General features: G+C 39.1%; 1 protein-coding gene across 1 annotated transcript in view; it reads right to left on the minus strand.

Moving 5' to 3' along the window:
* The window catches only part of MTR (5-methyltetrahydrofolate-homocysteine methyltransferase), a 73,277-nt gene extending 59,796 nt beyond the window's left edge, over positions 1–13,481 (minus strand). The window contains exons 1-4 of the mRNA XM_026705227.2: positions 13,330–13,481; positions 7,286–7,497; positions 4,403–4,492; positions 1,260–1,329 (exon numbers count right to left, since the gene is read on the minus strand). Coding sequence (XP_026561012.2) covers positions 1,260–1,329; positions 4,403–4,492; positions 7,286–7,497; positions 13,330–13,384 — 427 coding nt within the window. The 5' untranslated portion in view covers positions 13,385–13,481. The remainder of the gene's footprint in view (positions 1–1,259; positions 1,330–4,402; positions 4,493–7,285; positions 7,498–13,329) is intronic.

Raw genomic sequence — 13,481 nt, forward strand, 5'->3', positions numbered from 1 at the left:
AATGGTACTGCCAAATTTTTGATTTCCTACCATTTTTGCAATAGGAAGCCTTTGAAAAAAACAGCATAATCCTAAAACAAACTTAGCACCATTTTAAGAAAAAAAGCCCAAATGTCACCATTTTAAGAAGAAAAGCCCAAAGGCAGGAAAAACATAAAAGAAAATGTTGACTTCACACTTAAACATGGAGATCCTACTTACTTTGTGTTAAGACTTCACCGATTCTGATATTGTTCCCATTCCAAATTACTAAGGGTGGTTTTGGCCAAAGTCAATATTTCTAGTATGATTTTCTCTCATAGCAGCAATGTATCTCTATGGACTACACCACAGGTTCCCAATCCCCAGGCCATGGCCCACAGCCAGACCATGGCTCATTTGGAATCGTACCACGCAAATGACAGGTGAGCAGTTCCATTTGCGTGAGCAATGGTACTTGGGCTCAGGCACAAAGCTCCATTTGCACAAACGGTAGATGCCCTCCCACAAAACCATTCCCTCTGCTCCCCATTGGGCTGCCAAGATGGAAAGGTTGGGGACCGCTGCTCTATACTCATAGCAAACATGTGGGGGTCTGAATGGGGAAGAACAGACTTCAGGTTAATCTAGCAAGAGAGAGTGGCTTTAGAGTTGATGATTTGCCATCTTTAATGCTAGGTAGGGTTGCATAGGATCAATAAACAATTGAGAAGTTCTCCTAGACTCACAGCTCCTGTTTGAAGAACAGATAGCACCCTGACCTTTGCACAACTTTGTGTTGCGCAGAATTACACATCTTCCTTCATGCTTTGATCACCTTCTGAGTAGATTACTGCAATGCTCTCTACATGGAGCTGGCATTAAAGAGCTTCAATTGGTCCAGAATAGAATAACCATCTTATGATCATATTACAGCTTTGCTCCACAAACTGCATTTATTGTTTCCCACAATACTAAAAGCCATCAGAACTTGGACCTTAGAACATTCAGCTTGGCATAAAAATAATAAAGAAAGGCAGACTCAAAATATCAAGAACTACTTAAAATGGTTACTGGTAAAAATACAAAAATCAAAAAGTACTGCTAAAATTCAGGTAATTGTATCTCAAAATTCCAGATGGACAACAAATTAGGTAACACTGCTCCAATGACTTATATGTGTTTTTCACTCTTCATTGAGGGACAATTGTAAGATGGTGACTTAAACCTTAGCCAAAACCACATTTGCAAGCCTAGATAACTCATGATACAAATGCATATCAGCGTGTCAAGTTACTCACCCGACTCTGCAGTAACATCATCAGCTGCTTTTCGAGCTATCTGGGCTGATGTTTTATTTAACCGATAAGCCTATAAGAGATTGGGGGTAAATGGTAGATAGATACCAAAAAAAGCACTAATCTTCATTTTCATTGCACTGAACCCTCCATGATACTTCTGCAGTCAAAAGATCTTGTACAGAGGCTCCTAATACTATCACCTATCTTTAACAATCTTCAGATTGTTTCTAAAGGACCAACTGGCAAGAATTAATCTGAGGCCCAAAACACACTGAAGCCACAATGAAATGTAACAGAGATTATGCCAGTTCACTGTAAACATTTTTTTTTTACATACTTAGGAATTTCTACTTCTGAAATGAATCAAGTTGGGTGAGGACAGGACATGGGCAAAGAAGCAGAGGCGGTATTCAGCAGGTTTTGACCAGTTCTGGAGAACCGGTAGCAGAAATTTTGAGTAGTTTGGAGAACCGGCAAATACCACCTCTGACTGGCCCCGCCCACATCTATTCTCTGTCTCCCGAGTCCCAACAGATCGACTGGGTCTTCTTTTGTTGCCCAGTACAGGAGAATGGAGCTGGAAAGCAGGTTAGCGGGGTGGAGAGGGAATGGGGATTTTGCAGTAACCTTCCCCAGGAGTGGGGAGGGAATGGTGATCGTACAGTATCCTTCCCCTGCCATGTCCACCAAGCCACGCCACCAAACCATGCCATGCCCACCAAGCCACGGCCACAGAACCAATAGTAAAAAATGTTGAATCTCACCACTGCAAAGAAGGGTTTACATACTGCATTAAGCCAAAATGAGATTTACATTGTGGCGTTCGCAATAGACTAAGCCGAAGTCTTCACTCGGTCCGTGTTTCCAGTGGGAACACGGACCGTTCCTATTGGCTGATGCCGTTTGACAGCTGGCTATAAAAGGGAGCTGTCAAACGGCATCAGCTGTTGTCCGCCAGCTGGCTGCCTTGTTAGCGCGGCAGCCACGGCAACCCTTTATTGTTTCAATAAAGTAACAGCTGAAGTTCGCTCCGAGTTTGCCTCAGGTTATTCCGCCGCTCTACAACATACATATTTCTGACATAGTTGGATAAGTAAGCCAAATCAAAGATACTTGAAAATAGAAGGCGGAAAAAAAGCTGCTTCTTGGCCGCATTAGAAGAAGCCGAGAATTTGAAAACCCATGGATTATACATTTAACAGGGGTCCCCAATACCCGGTTCGTGGACTGGCACCAGGCCATGGCATACCAGAAACCGGGCTGCGCAAATAAGCGAAATCCTATCCACGGGATACAGGCAACAAGCGAAACCACGCCTCCTATAGTCCATGGAAAAACCCCTCTCCACGGAACCACTTCTATAATTCACCATCACCTCCAAAACAGCACTGTTACAAACGTATTTATCTCAAGGATCTGGAAAATGATGTCAGCGAAAAACACAAGACAGGATTAAAAACAGCCTTCTGGAGATGATTCATTAAAAAAACACTCATGCCTTGTCTGCTATTCAGATCAGACAACAGGATATGAAAGGTGGCAGAGTCTTGCAAAGATGCAAACATCTATCACTGCCGATATGGCATCTGTTTGCTTTTTTTTCAAGGCAAAGAAAAATGATTTAACAAAACAAGATCTTCACCATTCAAACTGAATGTCTAAAAAGTCCTCACCCAGATAATGGCATTTTAAAGATTAATTTACATAAACCTACTACAAAGCAACATTGTACAAGCATCAACAATAGTGGGAAAGACCAAATATTTACAGTAATGAATTGGAAGTACTCGTAGTCCTCGACTTACAACAGTTCATTTAGTGATTGTTCAAAGTTACAACAGCACTGAATAAAGTGACTTATGACCATTTTTCACACTTACAACCATTGCAGCATCCTCATGGTCATGTGATCAGCATTCAGCCACTTGGGAACTGGCTCATATTTATGACTGTGGCTGTGTCCCAAATCATTTGATCACCTTTTGTGACCTTCTGACAAGCAAAGTCAATGGGGGAATCCTGATTCATTTACCAATCCGGTTACTAACTTATCAAATGCAGTGTTTCTTTTTTTAAAATATATTTTTATTGTATTTCCATCATTACAACTCAAATCATCATATTTTCAACAGCATTTTTGACATCTATAAAAGTTTTTATCTTATAAATCTTAATACATTACATATACATTTGTCAATCACTAATTAATATCCGTATCAATAATTATATTCTTAGATATTCTACATATCTACAATTGATTTTCTTGAGGTCTCTTACAAATTAATTTTCACATCTTATTTCTATTTGTTATCCAATTGTACCATTTGTGCCAAATTAAAAAATATTCAGAGTCTTCTTTTTCTTTCTATTTTAATGTGAGCATATTCATTTCAACGCTTACTATTATTTTTTGCTGTACTAGTTCTTTGCTAGGGGTATTAGGAGTTTTCAAACATTTTGTGCAAAAGCTATTCTGGCAGCTGTTAAAATATATAATATTAAATATTTTACTTTTTCTGGATGTTGGTCTTTAATAATTCCTAAGAGAAAAGTTTCTGGTCTGAGTTCAATTTAATAACCCGTGATCTCCTGTAGCCAGTTTTTGCTTTTGATCCAGAATGTCTTGGCCTCAGGGCATCAAATGCAGTGTTTCACTTAACAACTGAGGCAAGCAAACTCGTAAAATGGGGCAAAATTCACTTAACAAATGTCTCACTTAACAACAGAAATCTGGGGCTCAAAAGTCAAGGTCTACCTTGCAAAGCACTGCTGTTTTTGCAATGAGGCTCTTTTGGCAAATGATTAAATGGGACACGAGTGGCGAATGAATGATGGATTACTGCCACAGAGTTAATCCTTATGGGTTATTTCCTGTTCATCCAATCCTAATTTCCAAGACTAAATCACATTTTATCAAAAATAAACAAATCAAAACCATGCTATCACAAACCTAATGGACTTCTTACACAAAAGATATATTTTTCCCATGAATATTTAAGTTGCTTTATAGCATCCCTCCCTTCCCAATCTAGTACAATCTAGACACATTGGTCTCAGTTGCCTTGATTCCCACCCAGTCAGCCTGGTCAAAGCTGATCAGAGGAAAACCCAAACTTGATAAGGAAGAAATCCAAAACTCTCACCAGATGTTCAAGGCTGTAGTCAGCTTGTGCTATTTTAGTGCTGCTGAAAGTATTTGTCTCAATGATATCAGCACCAGAAAGCAAGTATTCCTGTAAGCAGAACAGAACAATTGAATAGCAGTAGCAATAGCACTTAGACTTACAGCATATACATAGTGCTTTACAGCACTGTCTGAGCAGTTTACAAAGTCAGCATATTGCCTCCTACAATCTGGGTCCTTGTTTTACCAAACTCGGCAGGATGGAAGGCTGAGTCAACCTTGAGCCAATCAGGATCGAACTCTACACTGTGGGAAGAGTTAGCTTTGAATACTGCATTCTGACCACCAGGACTCATACTCTATTAGCCCATACTTCCAACTGAAACTTGGAAATTCAGGTAACTGAGAATGGGAAATGTGGAACAATAGGCAGGGCTTGTTGAAAAAGGAACATATTTTTTGAGAACGTATAATCTAACCTTCCCTACTATGAATTTTAACTCAATGAGGTCTGTACCAGTGTTTTTAAACAGAGTACTAGCTCCAGAGGGAAGAGGATTAGGAAAAAAGGCTCTTATGATTAGTCTTGAAATAACAATAAGCAACAAGAGTATTTGGAGAAGGCCTACAGAGCAAAGTTTAATTTCCTTCAGGAATCGTCCTAAATAGTGCTACTGTTGGGGACATACTTGAAAATTAAAGAATAATTTTGAGTTGCCTCTACCATTATTTTCCAGGGTCTTATATTAATTTTTGCTCCAAAAGATTAAGGCTTATTTTCTACTTAAGTCTCATTTTCTGTGAAATACGGTACTAAATGTATCCGTCTGGCTGACAATCTTAACTGGAGCTTATTTTGGGGGTAGAGCTTATATAAGAGCATCCAGAAAAATTATGCTAAGGCTTATTTTCCTGTTGGGTCTTATTTTGGGGGAAACACGGTAGATGCTGTTTGAAATCTGTAGACATACCTATACACTCAAATCTAGTAAGCTGAAGAGCAAAGTAAAACAAAGTTCATCTGTAATTAAATTATTAAACAGTCAGAAAACAGAACTGGTAGTCAATGGCTACTGAATAGATGGCTGCTCTAATACAGCCCAAAGTTACATTATCAATGAGCAAAAAACACTGTCTACTAGTTTCTTGAATAGATTACATATAATTAACAATTTGTCTACCATTGCAGGTAAAGTAATTAGGTGTAAAATGGGACATTTTCACTGATCACTTTTAGTTCTGTTATTCATCTTTGAGATTAGAGGAAAAGCTTTAGAAATCCTCTCAATTGCAAACTCAGCTTATGTCTTTTTATTATTTGAACAGCAGGAGAGGAAACTCTACAATATATTATACAATTAAATTATAACTGAAAGAGGCAAAAGAAGCCATTCCTGTTTCATATTCATGTTATACTGTACTAGAAATGTAGTTATATTTAAGATTTGGATGCTCCAATATGACTGTCTCAATTTAAACTCTTGGATTTTTTTCCCCTCAGCAGTAAAGAAAATAAATGAGGACAAAGGTAATTACAGATTGTTGTATTTTAATCAAACATTACCAGGGAGAATTTCCAATTTAGATTTTCAGTGAAATTGACTGATGACTGAATATATTTCTCAGTGTAACCCAGTCTTTTTAAAAAATTAAGAAAATAACAATATTTTCAAGTGTAACTTGAAGTGTCAAGTGTCACTTCTGTAAATATGTTGTGTGTTTTTGTGTATCTGTGTATCTGTGATTCACAAAAGCTGAAGGCACCGAATGTTTTCAAAAAACAGATCCTGGAGTAAAACACTGATACATATTATCAATGCATGGATGTTAAAGGCTCAGACCTGGATAATAGTTTTGTAGCACTAGTAACTTCTTAGAAATTTCCTTTCCATTCCTGTTTGATAGTACCATTTAAGCACCAGGGAATTACAATGAGGACAGGTTGTCAAGCCTCAGAGTCAAAATGTTAACAAGGGGCACCTTTACTTTCATGCTGCATAAAGAAACCCCAAATAACATGAAAACTCTGCATTCCAAACTGGGAACCACTTGGTATAGTGTTTATACTACTTGGTATAGTGGCCTAGAAAAAAAAAGATTGGAAATTCCAATCCCACCTTAAGCATGAATATCAGCTAGGGGCAATCACTCTCTCTCCGCCCAATTCATGCCATATTCATGGACTGTTATTATGGGGAAAATAGGAGGGAAGAGCATTACTCTATGCAGGCTGTCTTTGAAGGTACAAAATAAAAGGTGGGATATAAATCTGGTCAATTTCTACACCCAAATACCTCAAAACTCCCCTCCACTTTGCCTTTCTCCATTCTAGATCATCACAGCCAATCTCTTGTCACCAAATCCCCATTTTCTAATATTTCTTACACTTTTTCTTTTTAACCTGAGCTAAAATGTATATATTCTTAATGCTTTCCAGCCATTTATTGGCTTCTGGGGGATCATAGATGCAAATAATAGAACAGTATCACAAAATAGGGATTAATTCATCAATGTATTTTTAAAAGTGAGAGTAACAAAATATGAGCATAATCCAGTCCCATTCAAATTAGTGAAAATGTTCCATCCATTATAATTTACTCTTTGTTGCCTTTTTCACTGAACAATACTCAGCAATCATCTTCATATGCCCCTCATCTCAAGAATCATTTCTGAGGAAAGTGCCCATAACTGTGCTCTATCCAATATTTATCAACCTCAGCAGTTTTAAGCTGTTTAGACTTCAACTCCCAGAATTCCCCAGCCAGAATTCTGGGAGTTAAGTTCACACAGTTTAAAATAGCCAAGTAGAGCACATGAATGTAGCTCTCAAGAGTTGTTATACATGTCAAAAGAATCAATAAACCCTTTCTAGTACAAGACTCATAGAACAACCTGTACTCACCTTGTGAATTTTGTAGATGATATCAGGCTGAGTTATGCTCAACAGGTCATTATTTCCCTTGAGTGGTTTCAGGTGATCCTTAAATTCTTGACCTCGAAATTCCTCTTCTCCTAAGGAATATTGCTGAATCATGGTCCCCATGCCTCCATCCAAAACCATAATGTGCTCCCTCAGAATGGATTCTATCTCCTCTTTCAGGGTTTTTTGGGAAACTGCATGATGAGAACATTTGGAAAACATCTGTATTTAAAGCAATCATCACCTCTTCTCGCAATCAATCATAGGCTCTAAAGCATTGAGGATTGTGCACATGCCATCTTGAATTGCTTTAACAAGGCAAATATATGTGTTATATAAATAAATAAAATAATCCGTATTGTTGCAACTAGAACAAGGACAAAAAAAAGCAGCTTATGGCCTAGCTACATTCTGAAAGGGTGCTTACTTAAAGATTGAGACACACAGATCTCTAGAAACCTATTATTTCAAGCACAACTAAGAAGCCCCAGATTAGAGAAGCTGTCATTTAATGATATTGCAAGTTAAAAAAATAATAGCACTTAAGACATAGCACTTAGACATATATAGTGCTTAGACACTTCATAGTGCTTTACAGCCCTTTCTAAGTTGTTTACAGAATCAGCATATTGCCCCCACCAATCTGGGTTCTCATTTTACTGACCTTGGAAGGATGGAAGCCTGAATCAACCTTGAGCTAGTCAGGATCGAACTGTAAAACTGCTGGCAGTCAGAAGAATTAGCCTGCAATACTGCATACTAACCACTGAGCCATTATGGCTACAACGGAACTTTACTAAACAAATGAACCTTGTTCAGGTATGCCTGCCTACTCTACAAGTTTAAAGTACTTTAAAATCATGCACATCTGATGGGTCCTATGAAATTGTATTTGAAGAAATTCAGGTTTTGACATAGGCTTTTGTTACACTTCCCTGGTTGCTCTTATATGCCTGTTGTGTGACTGTTTGCAATTCACAGACTTCTTACTGTTTCCTGCTTTGCATTTTTTTTTCTTTCATTCCTCCCTCGCCAGGAACAATCTGAAAAATCCATAGACAATATGTTTCTTTTTTCCTTTTCTTTGCTGCAGCTGTTTGCTGCATGCATGGTACAGTACAGTTAGCCTAACAGGAGACAGGAAATCTTTTGTTCTGGAAAAGTATGGGGCAGCTCAGGAGGCTGTGGCTCTCTATGGTCAACTAAGCTATAAGGGAAATGCAAGAGAAAATAGCAACCCAAATCTGTGCTTGTTGGTTTTGTCCTAAAATTGAGTTGAGTTCAACTTGCTCCCAAATAATGTTTTTCTTTCTCTCCCTTCCTTCCTTCCTAATTTATAGCAAGCTCTTGGCATCTCACAATAATAAACAAAACAATAATATCAAAACCCAAACTCTTACAAAGGCATTAAAGCTCTTCATGACCTAAGACCAGATTACCTGAGGGACTATTTATCTCCAATTATTGTATATCTCTCGGGCTAATGAGATTAGGCAGAGGGCCGTGCTTTGAGTCCCATTAATTGGCAATATCAACTAAGTGGACCAAGAAACAGGCCGCTCTGTCACAGTCCCTGTCTCTGGAAATGGTATACAGTATCCCCACGGAGAAGGAGAGGGGGAGAGAGAGAGAGAGAAAGGGAGAAGGAGAGGAAAACGAAAAGCGGGGGAGAGGGCTCTCACTCTGAAAATGTTCAGGAAACTATTTTGGCTATTTTCCCAGTCCTTGGGATAAATTGATAATTGAGACCAATTGGATAGGATTTTTGTTGCTGTTTGATGATAAGGTTTTCTTTGGGGTACTTAGGAATTTTTTGTTTTTATTATACAATATTGCTCTAAAAACAATTTTCTTGTTGATTATATATATTCTGGATGCTTTTCTCTATAATTTCTGCTTCTATTTTGGCGATTACTTGCAGACAGTTATTAACTGGGGAAAAAAGGAATCAAGAATTTATATTTCTGACTGACTTGCATGCCTTGACAAACAAGATTACAAAATTTTTCTGAAATATCATCGCAAGTCTTATCACATAAACAGAATGGAACACCCCAGCCCTACAAGAGATGTCTTTAGGATATTAAACCAAAGTATTTACTGAACCATTGGGATAAAATCAAGTTCAAGAAACCTTGCGGGGTGGGATCTTAAAACCACCATTTCATTTTTAAAGTGGAAGAGGTACTGATATTGTAAAGGAAGGGGTGTTCTTCCTTCCAACCTATTTAAATTTTACAAATTCATTTACACTTATCTTTATCATCTCTGGAAGCTTATTTTTGTGCCATTTATAATTAATTCCCTTCCCACCAGGTTAATAACTGACTAGAGATAAACTGACTGAGTGATAAGATAGGGAATGTAACAAAACAGCCTGGAGAAGGAAAAGTTTATGATAAAGAACAAATGTTCCCATCCTATTTTATGTTAGAATATTTTTCCCCGTGAATGTATACATGAGGTTTTTTTTTTTCCAGAAAAGTATGTCTGGAGGACATCTAACGGCATTAATGTCCTACTAAAGGTATGGCAGGAAGGCTTGTGGAAGAGCATTTGGGAAAAGCAGTATTTCTCACTTAGTGATCAGGTCAGAAGACTGATGCCAATTCACTGTACAGGGAATCCTTACCTAATAATGGTTAATTGGGACCAGCAATTCCATCACTAATTGACACAGTTATAAAACAAAACAATGATAGGACCTTACAACAGCAACTCCAGCAGTCTCTATTGCAATTATTAAGTGAATCACACACAATTATCAAACATGATGTTACATGACCACAACTTGTAACTTCCTGATGGCTTCCTCAAATGTTTGTCAGAAGCCAGCTTGCTTTAACTTTCCCAATTGGTGCCAGTTGCCAAGCTGTTGAATCACAATTGAGTGATCATGGGGACTCTATGAAAGCTGCAATTTTGAAGAAAGTTATAAGTCTCCTCATTCAGCATGGTCATAACTATTAACAGTTGCTAAATGAATAAACAGTACTTCACAAAGTGAAGACTACCTGTACACATCAACAGCTTAATACACATATAATTCATCACAGGTACATATGTATTCTCTCAATATTTTTTTTTTGTTGTTGTTAGTTGCGAAGTCGTGTCCAACCCATTGTGACCCCACGGACAACGTTCCTCCAGGCCTTCCTGTCCTCTATCATTTTCTGGAGTCCATTTAAGCTCACGCCTACTGCTTCAGTGACTCCATCCAGCCACCTCGTTCTCTGTCGTCTCCTTCTATTGCCCTCATTCTTTCCCAGGACCTCTTCCCTTCTCATTAGGTGGCCAAAGTATTTGAGTTTCATCTTCAAGATATGGCCTTCTAAAGAGAAGTCAGGGTTGATCTCCTCTAGGACTGACCAGTTTGATCGCCTTGCAGTCCAAGGGACTTGCAGAAGTCTTCTCCAGCACCATAGTTCAAGACCTCAATTCTTTGGTGCTCAGCCTTTCTTATGGTCCAACTTTCACAGCCATACATTGCAACTGGGAAAACCATAACCTTGACTACGTGCACTTTTGTTGGAAGGATGATGTTTTTGCTTTTTAGTATGCTGTCTAGATCAGTGATCGCCAACTGGTGGGCCATGGCCCACTGGTGGGCTGTGAGAAAATTTTGGTGGCCCGCAGAGAAATCTCACCCCAAGAGCACCCCGCCAAAAGCAATTAATCCAGGCTGTGCAGAAACACAAGTGCTGCGCCACCCACATGGCTCGCAGGAACCCTCTCCGCCTACTCACAAATTTACCCGGTAAATTTGTCTGCTAAATTTCTATTTTTCCTTTTTCCGACCATCATCTGTTCTCTGTGCCGGGAGGTTTAGATTAGCTAGGAAGCAGAAAATGGTTGGATTTCTTGCTTTCCAGCTAGTCTTTAGATCTTCGGCTCTGCTTTTAAGTACAGCCAAACCTCCCTTAGGACTAAAGTTTTGCCTGAAAGCAAATTCAGTGCAGACTCATGGCAAGCAAATTTGAGAGACTGAGCTAACAGATGGCAGATGATAGATAGATAGATAGATAGATAGATAGATAGATAGATAGATAGATAGATAGATATAGATAATTGAATGATTCTGTGAGCAGCTCAATCTGCCTGCTTTGCCTGATTTTGGGTAAAAGTTGCTCTTTTTTTAAATAAAAAAATTCAATATTTACCTGCATGGTGTGTTGTGAGTTAATTTTGTGAGTTTGCTTGCTAGCAAATTTTATGAGTTTGCTTGCGAGCAAATTTTATGTGACAGACTGAGCTAGCCGATGGCAGATAGATAGATCTCTGAATGAATCTGTGATTCTGTGAGCAACTCAATCTGCCTGCCTGCTTTGCCTGATTTTGGGTAAAAGTTGCTCTTTTTTAATAAAAAAAATTCAATATTTATATAAATATTTATATTTACACACAAACCATGTCCAGCCAGTCACATGACTACCAAGCCACACCCACAAATTAGGCCATACCCACAGAACCAGTTAGTGGTCCCTGGGAACTAAAATTATGAGTTTGGTGGTCCGAGGTCCAAAAGGTTGGCGACCCCTGCTCTAGATTTACCATAGCTTTAGTTAAAAAAATTTTTTTTAAGTAGGAATGAAAGCAAGACAAGGAGGATATGCTCTGCCCCATTACTTGTCAGAATTGGAGCACCACTTTGGCCAGGATATTTGACAAAGAACAACCATGAATGCAACAGTATCTACTTTTAAAAACTGGCCTACAAAAATCATCAGTGGTGTGATGGTGAAGGAGTACCGTCACTGGGAAGGACAAACCAAATATACTGCCCTTACTTGATGGGGTGAAGTATACATGGTTGGGGATTTTTGCAGAATAGATGCATAAAGCTCCTGAGAGGTGCAGACATCATGGGTACACCCAGGATTGCAGTCACAGCTGCCAACAGATAACACTTGCTGCAGTCAGAAAGATGTACTGTATTTAAGGGAAAGATGTCTTACTCCTGTTGTTCAATCAGTGTATGAAACTAAGAATGGAGTGGACAACACAACTACAATTAGGGTGGATTTTTCTCTTTATGATATATTTGAGTTCAGAGGGAGAAATCACACATTCAGTGGTAGAACTTTGTAACTGTACTGCAAGCATCACTCTGGGCTGCAGGCACGTGATTCCACATAGCACTGGCTTAAGTGAGACTTTTGATTTCATATAAGCAAAAGTTTAGTGGAAAACATAAAGTGCACCCCAAAATGTGTACCTCTCTTTTGCTTCTATGTGATAAACAGCATAACTTTATTATCATTAATCTGATGGCATTCCGCTGCCTGAAAATCGCCTTAAATTATAACCGAGGAAGTGCTCTAAAACTCCCGCTTGTATGCAAAAGATCGATCTGCTCGAACCACGTGTTCATAGAGAAAAATTACACGTGGTTTGCAAAACAAGGTGGTGGATGAGCTTTATCCAAAACACAGTTCAGAGGAACCCTGGGAGCCGATTCACCGCGTGTTTCACTATTAGATTCTTGCTGGGTCTCCTTTGATTGTCAACACGAGCTCGGCTTAATCGTGTATGATTTAATACTCGGGGTTCGTTGCATCATTTTCTGAGGTCCAATTCAGCTGATACTTAACGCGAGAAAGATGCAGATGCTAACCAAAAGTGCTTCGAAAAGCTAATCAATACTTTTGATTCTTAATTTAATTCATCCGGGTTTCAAAAGATATTAGCTCACGTTCGCAAGTTCAACGATACCCACTTTATCTACTTTCCCTTTTGGATATTTAGGGGGGGGGGGACTAAAACCCCCAAATTGTCAAGTGCACTGTATCTGAACGACTAAAGTTAATTGAGTCTACTTTCTGAGTACAGCACACTTAGTAAATCTGCTGCCGACAGAGTAACTAAATACGGTAAGTAAAGAAGAAGAAACCTAAACAGCCCATTTAGGAGTACTATAGCGGAGCCCACTGACTCTGCGATTCCCAGAGCAACATAAACCAAAAGTTAAGAAACTTTGCACCCTGCCAAGCCATCGGAGCTCACAAACGCCTCCCAGAAACACGCACCGTGCGATTCCTGGCTACCCCGCTGCTCAGCCAACTCGGAAAGTGTGGGCGACATCGTTTTGAAACAGCCTTGTCAAACCTGAACGAGTCAATTTCGGCTCCTGAGTGAAGAATGGCCGGAGACAACGGCAAGGAAAGCGCCTGCGTGCGCG

The sequence above is a fragment of the Pseudonaja textilis genome, chromosome 1 (assembly GCF_049901715.1).
Source record: "Pseudonaja textilis isolate UNSWEBS1 chromosome 1, rPseTex1.2, whole genome shotgun sequence".
Lineage (NCBI taxonomy): Eukaryota > Metazoa > Chordata > Lepidosauria > Squamata > Elapidae > Pseudonaja > Pseudonaja textilis.